This window comes from Protobothrops mucrosquamatus, unplaced genomic scaffold, assembly GCF_001527695.2.
Source record: "Protobothrops mucrosquamatus isolate PMUCROS unplaced genomic scaffold, P.Mucros_1.0 scaffold2711, whole genome shotgun sequence".
Taxonomy (NCBI): Eukaryota; Metazoa; Chordata; class Lepidosauria; order Squamata; family Viperidae; genus Protobothrops; species Protobothrops mucrosquamatus.
In genome coordinates, this window is record NW_015388756.1 from 71,189 (window position 1) to 86,851 (window position 15,663).

The 15,663-nt window shown below is 37.0% G+C and overlaps 1 protein-coding gene across 1 annotated transcript in view; it reads left to right on the forward strand.

Annotated features, from left to right (window-relative positions):
* PRMT3 (protein arginine methyltransferase 3) overlaps nucleotides 1-15,663 on the forward strand; it is a 68,071-nt gene that overhangs the window by 35,210 nt on the left and 17,198 nt on the right. Inside the window, exons 11-12 of the mRNA XM_029286019.1 lie at nucleotides 5,715-5,902; nucleotides 9,014-9,100. Of these exons, the coding sequence (XP_029141852.1) occupies nucleotides 5,715-5,902; nucleotides 9,014-9,100 (275 nt within the window). The remainder of the gene's footprint in view (nucleotides 1-5,714; nucleotides 5,903-9,013; nucleotides 9,101-15,663) is intronic.

Sequence of the window (15,663 nt, forward strand, 5' to 3'; positions counted from 1 at the left end):
CCATTTCAGTGCTACATGTGGTGTGTTCTTGCATTGTGTGCAGTAGTAAACATCAGAATCTGAGAATTCAAAATATCCTATATTATTTCTAGAGTAGACTTTTTTTTAAAGAGTTAGGCTGTAAGTCCAATAACCATTGCACCAGGTAGAGGAAAGAAGGTTTATAATGAGTACGTTTTGATATAGTGAAAACTATCATAATCCATGGAACGATGTAGTTTTGTGATACATGTGATAGCTTGATCAAACATATGCAGCGACTGGGTTTTTCTTTTCCTTTCTCCTTTTCCTTTATATGAAATTTCTTCACCTGACCCCAAGATGTCAACAGAGATACCTTCAAAGTGAGAAGAACAATAACTTACAGATAATTTTGAAATGGCAAATGTGGTATAGTTTCTGCAAGAATGACATTGCTTTGAGGATGGAGTTTTTAAAATTAATTAACTGCCAAATCTGTATGAGTTGATAAGATATTTATCAACTTCCCTTGCGCATTTTAGTGCCAATAGTGTAACTGCACAGTTCATTTAGCAGGGATTTAGGCATTTGTAACGGGGGAACTTTTGCCAATTGCTTTGGAACAATTGTCCTACTTTCTTTATTATGCTAAATGCTTTCCAGGAGGCAAAGATGATTTATATTTCAATCTTTCTAGAAAGCAGATAGTCTGATTTAATTGAGATGTTAAAGCTGTGCTACTCTAAACTATTCAGATTTCATTTAAAATTGAGTGGCATAATAGACATTTTAAATGGCCATCTGAATTTCAGTTCACCGCAGCAATTTAATCATATAGATCAATAGGATATATAATATGAGTCTCAAATCACCTTCAGAGTAGACATTTCTGTCTTGAAAATTTCACTGTCTTGGCAGAGATATTTGCAATATGAGCCATTGAACCCTTACCTTAAGGAAATGTTACCTGCCACTCTAAGCTGTTCACTGTCAACAGTGTTAAGTTGTGCATTTGTCTATGCCTAAATTGTGTATCTTATTTATTATTTATTATACCAATTTGTATGCCTCCCAACCATAAAGCTCAAGGCAGTTTAGGATAAAATGCAATTTAGAAGCTCCCATTGCAATTGGTAAGTGTATGTGCTTAGAATTGCTAGGCTGAGTACAGGGGGGGGAAAAAAGAAAAGCTTTCACCTTGCAGTTAAAACTGTTTATCAGCTAAGGCTTTGGAGGAGCACAGTGTTCTCAGTGGAATGCAATGTGGTTAATTTGCTTGTCAAGTGAAGCTAAGACAATGAAGCTCTAATGCTTCTGACCTTAATAAGCTTCTTAGTAAAAAAAAGTATTAAAAAAGCTGAAGTGATTCCTTACACTAAAATTCTTTCAAACACTAAGAATGTAGTCCCAGTCTGTCTTAGAACCAAAACAGTAAGGGAGTAAATTAAGATCAGTGGTTGAATAGGAAAGCGCTCCATTTGGTCACTAATGTAGATTTTAAAGGCAGTGGCAGAGAAACATATTATCCCTCCTGTAACACTTTTAGTTCCAAGTGTAGTAAAATGTCCACGTGGCATTGTACCTAACATTTTTTTTATTTTTTTATGTATTTATTGGATTTCTTATGGCTGTCCGCTTCAGTAGACTTTGGACATTTACAAAATTCAAATACACAGAACAATTTCAAAAACATAAAGCAAAATGGACAGCCTGGACTAAAAACAGCCAAAACAATAAAAACACAATAGGGGCTTTGTAAACACACTAAGCCCAGGTCTGGAAACAGAGCCAGGTCTTAAGGGCTGTTTGGAACCCTAGAAGAGTAAGTGCTGCCTAAATCTCTGTTCCAGAGGATGGGTACAGCAACAGAGAAGACATGCTTCCTCAGTTCCAGGACAGAGGGAACCTCTGCCCAATGTACTGGGCGGGCAGAAACAATTGGCGATCGGGGTCCCCAACCCCTGGGCCGCGGCCCAATACCAGGTTGTGGCCTGTTCAGAACTGGGCTACACAAGCACAGTAGCGAGCGCACACGTAGCTTCACTTGCGCGAGTGGCAGGTGGTCACGTTCATGCATGAAGCTTCCTTTGTGCAAGCGGTGTGCCACTCTCATGGAACCATCCCCTCCCCCCCACCTCTGCCTGGCCATCAAGCCAGAAAGGTTGGCGATTGCTGCTTCATAACCAACTGTGTGCCCTGAAGGACTTAACAGGTAACAACTAACCCTTTGATTGCCCCCCCCCCCCGAAGCTCATTGGCAAACAGTTCTAAAGTACTATCCCGGATACTTTTCCTTCTTAAGCAACTGCTTTTATGCCCTTTTCTTTTTTTCAGAAAAAAGTAATGTATTATTTCTTCTTGCACATGTGGCTTTAAGCAACTTAAAAAAAAATAGCAGGAAAGGAAATCTACCTTCTGTGTTGTGTTTTTTTTTTCTTTCCTCCTGTATTTTTCTTTTCTTACTGAAAACAGTTCAGCTGACAATGTATTATGACTGTATTAACATAGCACTGTGTCATTTTGATATCTCCTGCTCACCTCCCTTAAGTTTCCCAAAGGACCTCTCGGTAAAATGCTGGCAAAAAAAATTATCCGAAGCAAAAGTACTACATGAAAGAGTGATTGATTGTAGTTGCTTTCCCACCTTTAAAGGATGTTTGCTTCCAACCATGCTTCGGCTTTGCCGTTCCTTCAGTATTACCTTTTTACCACATTGCTGAGGGATCAAAGATTTCCCATCTTACTTTGTTCTCAGTGTGAGCTGTTACTAATGACAAATGATTTGGAGGCAGTGAATCGAGAAGGACATAGATGACAAATCCACACCAGTGCTATAATGTGCTGCCCTGCAATGTCCGATCAGCAGTTTCATATCACCTGGGTTGAGAAATAATTCAATCAGATAAAAAAATGATGCAATAACCAAGAATTAAAGGAGATTTCTTTTTTCCTTGCTTTTCCTTTTTCCTTATTTTTATAAGTAGCAAGGCTTAAGGACTGAAACCGGTTCATCAGTGCAGTGGTACATTCAGAATATGTCAAAACTCTTTCCTCTTTTTTTTAAGATGATGAAGGAAAATACCTTCCATTAAACTGGATCTTTTCTACGAGCATTTTTTTTAAAAAAATGAGGTTGCAGTGAAATAACATTAGACTGTACTGTTAAGACAGAGTAAGCAAAAACCTCCCCCAACTTTCCCTTTCCTTGGCATTTTTAAAATCATCAGCCATTTAAAAATAAGTTAGTCAAAGGGCAGATGTGGATGTACAATAAATAATATTAGAACATGCACTTCAGAGTGCCTTACAAAGTCAACCTTGTAAATATGCATTTGTTTCTTTTTCTCACTCTTAAAACCTATCTGTCTACAGAAAAATGAAAAACTTAACTCCTATATTTATTTATATATTTTTATTCATTTATTTGTATCTCGCCTTTATTATAACTACTTCAAGGCAACAAACATATCCAACAAACCTTCCTCCTCCTATTTTCCTCACAACAACAGCCCTGTAAAGTGGGCTGGGCTGAGCGAGAGTGATTGGCCAAAGTCACCAGCTGGCTTTCATGGCTAAGGCGGGACTTGAACTCACAGTCTCCTGCTTTGTAGCCTGGTTCCTTAACCACTAGACCAGGGGTGTCAAACTGCTGGCCCGCGGGCCGGATGCGTCACGCAGAAGCCGCGCCCACCCCATTGCCGGCAATGGCAAAACAGTCCCGCTACGTTGTGTGATGTCATGTGACATCACGAGTTTGACATGTCTGCACTAGACTGAACTTGCTTAATTATTTATTTCTTCTTTCAGTTTTTAAGGCCACTCACCTGCTACGTGTTTTGCTCAGCTTGCATAAAGGAGAATCAATAAAGGAGAATATTTGTAGCTCAGGATTGAAATGAGAGGCCCTTGGTACTTTCTGAGTTTGGGTAATAAAACGTATATAATGTAACAACCAAGCTCAGAGAGCACCAAGGACCCTTGCATAGGATTAGAAATGTCACACTACAAAACAATACCCCTATAACAGCATTTTGTGCCTGGGACAGTACAGTCCAAGCACGTATCTAGGCAGTTTCATGCTGCATTCTGACCAGTGTCTGGGGAGAAAGAACCACTTCTAAAATCTATGAAAATCTGGCAGGATTGTGGTCATCCGACTTCAGGATGGGGCAATGCTGCCACAACTGAGGCATTTTCTATCAAGGTTACAAGGTTTATAATATGAATCAGCCTATTATTGCTCCATTGGATTTAAATGCTGATCTGACAGCAACCTTTGCAAATTTAACACGTATGCATGTTTTTTGGGGGAAATGCTGTTATATAGCACTTGCTGTATATTGTTTAGGAAAGCAGCTTGACTCAAATCACTTTGTCAGTACTTAATGAGGGATGTTGTTGATAATCCAGGAACAGGCCTGGAAAGTTGGAAGATGAGAAGTCAAGTGTAAGCCACAAAATCAGCAACCTTGTCTGTAGAAGAAATAACATTCTCCTGTAAAGTGTGTTTTATGTCAGTGTGTGTGGCAGTGATCAGCTATGCAGAACTACTGATTTATTTCAGCTGCACTGGTGACCTTTTTTTTTTGTATGTGTGAATAATATCCCCTTTCTTTCAGAATAAAATATTGAATACTTGAAAGGCTTTCAGCCTGAAAACTTGGGCCTTTCTCCCATTTTGGGGGAAATCCACTTTCTTTAGCTATTTTACCAGGAAAGAATAGGTATATTTTTTCATCCTGTAATGTTGATTACTTCTTCCAAATGTTTAATTCTGAATAAGCATGAAGTCTACAGCATATTCAATATGTTGATTATAAATAGGTACAACAGATTTTCCCATTTGAATGCTCTTTAGGCTTTTTGATCTCACTATCTAGACCAGGGGTAGGCAACCTTGGGTCTTTTATGACTCGTGGACTTCAACTCCCAGAATTCCTGTTGGCTCAGGAATTCTGGGAGTTGAGGTCCACGAGTCATAAAAGAGCCAAGGTTGCCTACCCCTGATCTAGACTGTTGCAGTTGGTGCAAAATGGGGCAACCAGCCTGCTAGATGGTACAAGAAAAAAGATGATAACACCTGAAAAATCTGCCCTGGTTGTCAAATGTTTTTTTGGGCCCAGTTTAAAGTATTGATAATGATCTTTAAAAATCCTGAAAGAACTCAAACTTGGACTGTCTAAGATAATGTTTTTCAACCTTGTCAATTTTAATATGTGTGGGCTTCAACTCCTAGATTTCCCCAGCATGTAATGAATTGAAGTCCCCACATCGTAAAGTTGCCAAGGTTGAAAAATACTTGTCTCTCTACAGTAGGGGTCCCCGACCCCCGGTCTGTGGGCCGGCACCGGTCCTGTGCTCCAATTGAGTAGGAAGATAGGATATAAATCAAATTACAATAATATAAAAATTGAATAAGAGCATGCTTCTTAGAAAAATATAGTATATCAGTTCAAAGCTGTTTGTATTTTCTCTTTTATGCTGTAGGTTTTTGCTAGACTCAAAGCTCTCCTCCTTCTCTTTCACATCCCAGCAAAAGAACATCCTACAATTGTTACAGCTTTGTTGCACTCCATTCATGGAAGCACACATCTCTTTTAGTCCTAGAGGATCTTATTTCAGAGATGTAGCTCTGGAATTGCTGAATCTAAATGTTTTGTTTTCCTCCAGCATGTTTAACAGCATTTGGCTTTTCTTGTACAGAAATTTGCCCCTGCACAGTCCTCATTATTGAATAATTTATCTAATTGCAGTGTATCCTGACTCTTGTACCATTAGCCTGGTGGCTGTAAGTGATATCGCTAAGCATACCGATCAATTGACTTTCTGGGATGACGTCTATGGCTTCAATATGTCCTGCATGAAAAAGATGGTAATACCTGAAGCAGTTGTGGAAATCTTAGATTCAAGGACTCTTATATCTGAAGATTGTATCATCAAGGTACTGTGACAGAGAATGGCATCTTCTAAAAAAAAATAATGTTTCATTTATTCTCTTTGTGAGCTGTTTTTATATAAAACTATCATTATAGAAAATTAATATAGTGACTTTTAGTTCTTGGTCAATAGCAATGTGAAGTCCATGATATTGAGTTTTGGAATTATCACTATGGAGTTTTAGTCTTTTGATAGTATATTTCCATCCTTGCTTCCGTCCCCCCTTTTTTTTGGGGGGGGGGATAAAATCAAGAATGAAATGAGAAGATATAAGAGTTATCTGCCATTCAACAATTATTGATTGCAGATGTCCAGGCTCATTTGCAGTAATTTCACCCAAGGTCTATTATATAATTTAAACACTGACATTGTAACCCTATGCTCCTTTCTCTTCTCACTAACTCTCTTGATATGATTAGCAAACCATATTTTCTGGAGCTATGGTTAATTAATAGTCTCTATTTTAAATATTTGTAGAAAAAAAATATTTTCCCCATTTTTCCTGAGCAGATATTTATGTCCATATGGTTAGAAAATAGTAATACGAAGTATATTATCAGTATATTGCTTTCTTTGCAAATAAACATTGGATGTTGGGTATTTATTACCTAGTGTCACTGTGGAGTCCTTGGTGCTTTCTGAGCTTGGTTGTCTCCTTGCAGACATTTCATTACTCGCATTCTACTACTTCCTAAAACTTGTGAGAATATATTATTTATTTGCATTTTGAAATTATGTCAAATGATTTGGAGGAAAGACCGTTTCTTTGGTTCTCCTGTTATAGTACAGAAGAAAGACATGCTATTGCTGTTTATCTGATACACTGAAATTGGTTGACTTTCAATTTAGAGCATCCTGTTAAATTGGGTCCTCTTTAGATGTGTGAAATTTTATTCTCAGAATTCATGGCAGTTGAAATCCATGGTGATGGCCAGGGTAAGAAAGGTTGGTCTTTTGCTAACGCTCTCTCATCTTGATCAAGATAGGTTGCACTGCACTGTACTGTATTCCTCTTGAAAAATAGGGATCCTGTAGTTTAGGATTCCAGTAATTAATAATCATACCCAGCATGATGATGGGTTCTCTAATTGTATTTTAGATGATTTAAAATCAGTAATGGTTAAAGCATCAGGCTAGAAACCAAGAGAATTCTAGTCTTGACTTGAGCACAAAGTTAGCTGGGTGACCTTGGGCCACTCACTAGCTCTCAGCCCTAAGAAGAAGGCAGTGATAAACCACTTCTGAAACCATTTCTGAAAAATGCAGGGGCCAATACACGCAATCACTTGAGTCAATACTGACTCAAAGATAGCAAAAAAACAAAACGAAAACAAGTTGTAGTTTTAAAACTGAGAAGATATCCTAATGTAATCATGGTGGATAAAAGCCTTCAGATAATCTTTACATTCTAAACTTATTTTTCTATATAACAAAACTAAGGAATTGACCAAGAGTGTCATTATGAGTAAATAACCAAGATTAATAGCAGCTTTCTAGAACTGGTGATTTTGAAATATCCAGGAAATTATAAAAATGTGCCTTATTTATCATGTAATGTCGAAGAATATACATTCGGCAGTCAAATGTGGGTGAATATGAATAATGCCTTTGTTATACTCTATTTACGTTCATGAAAATCTGTTAATATGCAAGACTGAATTGGGTACATTTTCAAGGATATTTCTCTTTTATGTGCTGAACAATTGCTGAACATCATTTGTAAACTGAATGAGTATAATAGAATTGCTGGGCTATAAAGAGGAGAATAGATTTTCTGGCTCCACTATAGATATATAATAAATATTAGTCTCTTCTTGAAAATACTTGAGGATATATTTTCAAGCTTCCGGTAGCTTTTTTTCCAGTCTTAGGATGTTTGTATGTGAAATATTAGGTGTAAGTATTTCATCTGAATCTCTTAACCATTGTTTCATCCTTATCTTAAGTGAAAAATGGATTATTTATTTGGTTAGGCCATTTTTATTTGTTGTTGGAAGGATAGTCTATTTTTTACAGTGGAAGAATTTTTATCTTCACCGTACCATTTGTGAGAGAAAATATAACAGAGCTCCATTTTCATGATTCGCTTCTATCTTAAACCATTTATACTTCTTATTTTCATATATGTTGAAGTTTAAAAATATTTTTACAGTGTGCCCAAACCAAGAGCTGTGTACAAAAATTTAAAGGAAGCTGTTTACAACAATTTAAAAAAATTTCATTTTGGAAAGAAAGACTGGTCCTAGAGCAGGGGTAGGCAACCTTGGCTCTTTTATGACTCGTGGCTCAGGAATTCTGGGAGTTGAAGTCCACTAGTCATAGAAGAGCCAAGGTTGCCTACCCCTGTCCTAGAGTAATAGTTGCCCTGCAAAAACTAGAGAAGACAGGTCTGTGTTCAGCTGTTGCTTAAGACACAAGGGAAAAGGAACCAGATGAGCTTACCAAAAGAGAATGGGCGTTTATAACTGGAGTGCCACCACTGAGAAGACCAACCTCTAGGCACCACACTGTGAGACAGACTTGCTAGAATAAGGGAAATGTTAAAAGGGGGTGGGTTTTCTTTTTAAAGGAAAAGTTACAAATCCAACACATTGCTGAGATATGGAGTGATGAATAATGCAATGGAAAAAAATGTTATCTTCTGATCCTTACTCAGCATGGAAGTGTTTTTAAAAGTTATGCAAACTGCATTGCAATCTACTTTTAGCGTTTTCCAAAGTTACTCACCACACAGTGTTGGAGAGCAGCAATTAAAAAAGCAATTAATAGCCCTAAACTCAAAAGTGTAAGCAAAATTATGTATTTTGGGCTTGAGTTCACACATATAATTACATATCGATCTTATAAATAACAAGTTTTGCTGAGATAAATGCTTTTGATACAAGGGGTAGGTGGGGGCGAGCCTTTGGCCTTTAGCCGTTTCTTCTAGGTGTCCCTGATGGTGCCTTTGTGCACCTTACACTCCTCCCGTAGAATTGTCCCATCTGGAAGGACTGAGAGCTTTACTGCAAAAGCTGCAAGATAGAATAAGTTAAAATAGTTATCAGCCACTCCAAAATCCATCTATGACTTTCTTTGGTTTGGTTCTCAAGCTCATATTTGTTCCATCTTGCAGCGGATAGACTGCCATGCCGTCTCAGTTCCAGAACTGGAATTTTCATCTGACTTCGTTTTGACGGTCATCAAGACTTCCATGTGTACGGTAAGTTTTGTTTCGCTTGTAGAAACATTTCTGAGGATGAGATGCCTCATTTTTTAAATCTTCTGTTTGTGCAAACAAAAAGTCGCTGATTGGTTTGCGTAATTTGGTAGCTGTAGACATGCGGCGTCATCTTCAAGCCGATTAACTTTATTTCTTTACTGATTGTCTTTCCAACAGTTCAGCTATTCCTCTTGAGTCTTTGACTGTCATGTCTTCTTTTTCCTGATAAACATTTTTATCTTACCTTATGTTTTAGCTTTATGTTGTGGCTTTATACTTCATAAAAACCTGTCCTTTAAAACTAACCAGTATAATTCTCTTGCCTTTAAAACTCTTGTCGCTTACTTTTTACAATTTCCATTAATGTAATGGAAATGTGATTTCTTGTTCTGTTTTCCCCAAATTTGCTTCAGATAATCTCTCAATACTCCAGGAAAGAAAGAGGATCCATTCCACCAGTGATTTCCATTCCATCTGTGGATAGGCAGGATTAACTGTAACCCCACTAAGCATTTTTAGATTTATTCAAGATTGTTTGGCGCTTTTGTATAAAATACTTCCTGTATCTTTCCATTTTTTTTCAATTGATATAAGCTTTATCCATTTCCAAATTCCATTTTATTGTTTTGTAGACATTGATATTCTCCTGTCCTAGAATAGAATGTAAGGTTTGGGAGTTACTGGTTTTTTATTAATTTTTTGTGGCACTACACAGAAAAACTAACACGTTGCCCGACATTATTTGTACTTTTTAATATATGATTATTGACATCTTATGATGAGAATTTTATGATGAAATGCCAGAGATTAGTCAGAGATTGACAGTCTATCCATCATATCAGACTGCCTAACCCTGCAGTAAATAAATGCCTATTGAGTGATTTATTCATCATTTGTAGGCAGACAGAAACATTTTTTTCAGTAAAAGTCCAGTCAATAAAATGAAGAACACAAAATTATCTCCTAACAACAAGAACTATTACCAATCACTTCTGGGCAAAGTTTATATATAATATAGGAAAAGTTTGCTATTTTAGAGAAATAAATTTATCTTACTTGTTTAACAGATAACAGTGTTTAACAGTGCAAATAAAAGCTATCAGTGGCCCGGAAATTTCAATAAAAGAGGAGTAACTAAATTGTGTGGAAGGTCCCTGTATAACTGGCAATACAGAAGAACATGAGCAGTAAATAAATAATGGAATACATTATTTGTGTAGTATTTGTTGGAGATGGTTAAAGATATATTTTTGCTTAATTTTGGAATCTCAGTTTTGATTAGATTTACAATAAAAGAATTAATGTTTAATACGTTATTATGATTTATAACTCCATGGTGTAATTATAACATTTTGTAAACTAGAAAACTGAGAAAGTGAGTTTGTGTGACATTTCCAGTCAAGTATATGTAGTGCTGCAGCCTGGAAGAAACCTTTTAGTTTCAGACTATCATAGAGAAATACTAATTCATTCTCTCCAGTAGGTGGTGTAAAGTATTAACTCCCACCCTCCTACTCCACCAACAAATCTAGTTGGTGGAATAACTTTAATATATATAGTAGTATAAATTTAGGCAATATTTTCACATTCTGTTTTAGGGATACAAAAGTGTTGAATCTGTTCACTTAGACTTCTTTCATAGCTAATCCTTGTTATTTCTGGTTTGTTTGTTCTTTTGCCATTTGTTTGCTTGGAATATAGCATCTTGATATATTTGTAGATAGTTACATCCAGTACCTATCAAAGATACAATTTTATATCATTCGCCGGTCTGCATATTTTTCTCACATGTCAACTTGGAAATCAGTATAGAAAATAAACTAGGCAATGTGCATAACTGTGGTATATTATGCAAATCTATCAGGCATGAACACCACAGATAGAAGCACCTGTAATCAAATATTTACATCTACTGTCTATCTGGTATTTCTCCAGGGCTTGTCAGTGTGTAAAATGTGTTAGATTATAATAGATCAAAACATATACCAGGGCATTGAAATGAAACACCAATAAATGTAAATTGCAATTCTAGGCTTGAATCTGTATCTAAATGACTAGATTGTATTCGTGATCAGTTCTTGGCGGATTGAGTAGAGTGCCTTACTAAAATCAACCCTGTGCTCTTTGAGTATTTAATATAGTAATAATATTCAGAAGTATATTGAAGTAGTAATGCCTAGCCACTAGTCATTAATAATGATGATGATGTTGGAAGGGACCTTGGAGGTCATCTGGTCCAACCCCATGCGCAGGCAGGAAACCCTATACCATTTCAAAGAAATGGCTGTCCAGACTCTTCTTAGAAACTTCCAGTGTTGGAGCATTCACAGTTTCTGGAGGCAGGTTGTTCCACTGATTAATTGTTCTAAATGTCAGGAAATTTCTCCTTAGTTCTAGGTTGCTTCTCTCCTTGATTAGTTTCCACCTGTTGCTTCTTGTCCTGCCTTCAGGTGCTTTGGAGAATAGCTTGACTCCCTCTTCTTTGTGGCAGCCCCTGAGATATTGGAACACTGCTATCATGTCACCCCTCATCCTTCTCTTCATTAACCTAGACATAACCAATTCCAGCAACCGTTCCTTATATATTTTAGCCTCCAATCCCCTAATCATCTTTGTTGCTCTTCTCTGCACTATTTCTAGAGTCTCAACATCTTTTTTACATCGTGGTGACCAAAACTGGATGCAATATTCCAAGTGTAGCCTTACCAAGGCATTGTAAAGTGGTATTAACACTTCATGTGATCTTGATTCTATCCCTCTGTTAATTCAGCCTAGCACTGTGTTGGCTTTTTTGGCAGCTGCAGCACACTTCTGACTCATATTTAAATGATTGTCCACTAGGACTCCGAGATCCCTCTGACAGTTGCTACTATTGAGCAAGGTACCCCCTATACTATACCTGTACATTTGGTTTTTCTTGCCTAAATGTAGAACCTTACTTTTTTCACCATTGAATTTTATTTTGTTAGATAGTGCCCAGTGTTCAAATCTTGTCAGTTGCATGTGGTATAATGCATAAATGCTGCTATGTACCTCTAAAGATTGGGGGGGAAAAGATTGGGCACCTTTTGTGTCTGTGGGAGTGTCTATGACCCATTATTTTATGTTTGAGTTCAATTTTTTTCTTGACTTTTTATTGGCTGGTGGCCTTAATCTCTTCCTGCACCACTGCCATATGATTTAATGATTTAGCAATTTCTTGTTCCTTTTCACAGTTGGGAACTAGAGATCCACATGATTTAGTAGAGCAGGATGAGGTATACCTTCCTTGGGAAGGTGGAGATGGAATCCAGGGGAGAAGTGAAGAACCTTTTAAGTTTTTTGTTACAATAAATCCACCTTTCTCAAAATATTAGTTTCAAGGGAAGGTATGTACATTGAGATTACACTAAAGGGAAGTTTTATGTAAAAATAATTGTTTCTAGTGTAATCTTTACTGGTTCCTGCATATCCAGCATTTCTTTTTTAGTCCAATGGGAGGAGTGTTGTAGGGTTGGATCATATTTTTTGCCTTTTGTTTCAACGTTTTCTAAATTTTGTCCTCTCCATCTACCTACATCTCCCTTCCTTGTTCTGCGGATATAGGCTTAATTAGACCAGACCTTCAGCTTGGCTAAGCACTTACATTATCTTTTATTGATAGCCAATATTATGATATTGTGCCATTTTCCAAACATTGTTCAAGCTTTCAGCATGGGTTTGGCCTCTATCTTTCAGTAGGCAAGCAATGCCATGTTTTTAAAAAACCTATATACACTACTTAATCTGAAATGTCCTCAGAAAGCTTTCAATTCTTAAAGGCCTGAAGGCCTTTGGAAGGGTATAATCATTATCTTACAATCCTATATTCAATGTGGTTGGGGAGTCCTTCAATGTTTCTCAAGCCCCAGAAATACCTGCCATTGTAGTGTTTGGTCAGGAGAATGGATGGATAATAATTTTTCTATTCTGTCTATCTTCATCTCATTTACAGTAATCAGAAGCATAACTCTGTTTTGTTGCAGAATATTTGAATTACTATCTTCAATAGACCAGCTAGTTGGGATACTGTATTTATTAGTGAGTAAGGCTCAACAGAAATCACTAGTTTATTTTCTATTGTCTTCTATAATTATTTTCCCAGTTCCTTTACATCTGCATTTGTAATCTTATGGTACAGTACTTCTTATTTTGAAACTCCAGTGCTTTCTCCTAGGAATTTTCTTTCTGCAATCCTATCATGTACTTCTGAAAGAGAAGTTTAAGCTCATCTGTCTTCTTGCCGGCTGCCAATAATTGTTGATAAACTGAGATGGGTCTTTATGTAACCAGCAGTGTGTTGTCTGCAGGTGGAGGGTCAAAATAATCTAGATGGCAGTCGAAAAGACTAGATCAGTGGTGGCGAACCTATGGCACGGGTGCCAGAGGCGGCACTCAGAACCCTCTTTGTGGTCACGCGCGCCATCACCCCAGTCCTAGGCCTTCAGCTGGGTTTTATAAAACCTTTTTGCTTTAGGCCTCTGCCACCGTGTACAAAAAAAAAAGGTTCAATCAATCAGTCAATTTCAACTTCTCGTGAGAAAAAAAAAGATCTTGCAAAGTTGGAATTGATTGATTGAACTTTTTAGTCCCACCCAGTCTGCTGTTACCACTGCAGCCACACCCAGCCAATGGGCCACGCCCAGCCAATGGGCCACACCCACCTGGCACCCGACGATGCATAAGTGGGTTTTGGGTTGCAGTTTGGGCACTCGGTCTCTAAAAGGTTCGCCATCACTGGACTAGATACTAGAATTGAAGCCCGCACTTCTGTAGCTGCTTGCAATGTCAACATATATAAAAAAAGGCAGAGCTTTGATGTCACAATCTCAACTCATCATGCCATTTTTAAAATTTCTGCTCCTGTATCCAATATGTGTTGATGGCAGTAGTATGCATTTTTTAGTCGCTAGGTCTAAATCAGCATTGCAAGGGAGTTCAATTCTCTTTTCTTTCCCAGTGCCTAATTGCAAGTTATCTTCCAAAGGTGAAAGTTCTTCACATTCCCAGTCAAGCTCTATGCATTTGTCAGAATTACAAGAATGTGACTCACTTATCCAGTCACTGGTGTTCATTTATTACAGTACAATTGAGTCACTTAAGGAGCAGGTTTCTTCTTTGCTGTGCTACAAAATCGACAAGTAACTAAATTGCATGACACATTGCTACATAATATCATAGTCAGTTATATATTGATATACATTCTTATTCATTTGTATTATAAACTTTGAGATGTTCCATTTAAATTTAGTTAAACAGAAAACATTAGAATGCTGTAGCCAGTGTAATTATAAGCCCCAGCAATTTATAACTGGGATATGTATTGCATTCTATATATACTTCAGTGAATATTAGAATTAGGACAATAGGGGGTGTCTGTGTATGAGGGTGTATATGTTCTGGATAGAAATAAGGATAGGTAATCCATATTTTTAATAATAATCTTCCTTATAAAGATAAGCTTAGTTGGTTCCAATCCCAACATCTTGAGTTATCCAACATCTTGAGTTATTTTTTTGATTTTGGGGAACTGTAACCATATTTGCCCACATCTGCCACAGGATTGGCTTTCAAGAATCTCAGCATGTCTTCCCTCAACAGGATGCTTATTATTCCTCAGGTCCAAAATCTCAACCCTGTCCATGCAGATTTGAACATCCAAGATGGACAAGGATATTGTGTGTGTGTGTGTATGTGTATAGGTAGGTAGGTAGGTAGGTAGATAGGTAGATAGATAGATGATAGATAGATAGATAGATAGATAGATAGATAGATAGATAGATAGATAGATGATAGATAGATAGATAGATAGATAGATAGATAGATAGATAGATAGATAGATGATAGATAGATAGATAGATAGAGATAGATAGATAGATAGATAGATAGATAGATAGATAGATAGATAGATAGATAGATAGATAGATAGATAGATAGATAGATAGATAGATAGATAGATAGACAGATAGTGACCATATCAGCACAAATAGATATAATTTTAGCTTCAGGTGAAATGAGATGCAAATCGATTATAAGAAAGCTTTTTGGACACTAAGATTCTTTTCACATAAAGTCATTTCATTCACTAAGCATCATTTCAGTACACTGGTGGCAAAAAAGTAAAACTTGGTCTAATCGCAACAGTGTAGCCTAGAAAATAGACTCTTAGTCATGCTTGGCTGTGTTTGCTAAGCAACTAGCAAATTTGTAGCATTAGACTGCTGAGATTCAGAACTAGGTAAGCAAGAAGGTAATCGCATATGCCAGATCTCAGCAGTTTCACATTGTTTTGCTTGTGGCTACATTTCCCTACTGTTTGTTTTCCTCCATGATTCTTTGCCACCTCATTTATTTATTTATTTATTTTATTTGATTTATATCCCGCCCTTCTCCCAACGGGACTCAGGGCGGCTCACAACATATTAAAAAACATAAACACATTTACAACCCCACCCAAGTAAAACCAATTAAAACCGAATATTTAAAGCTGTGCTATTTAAAATTACTCTTAAGATAAACCCAATTTAAAATCCTCCCTAGGCCAG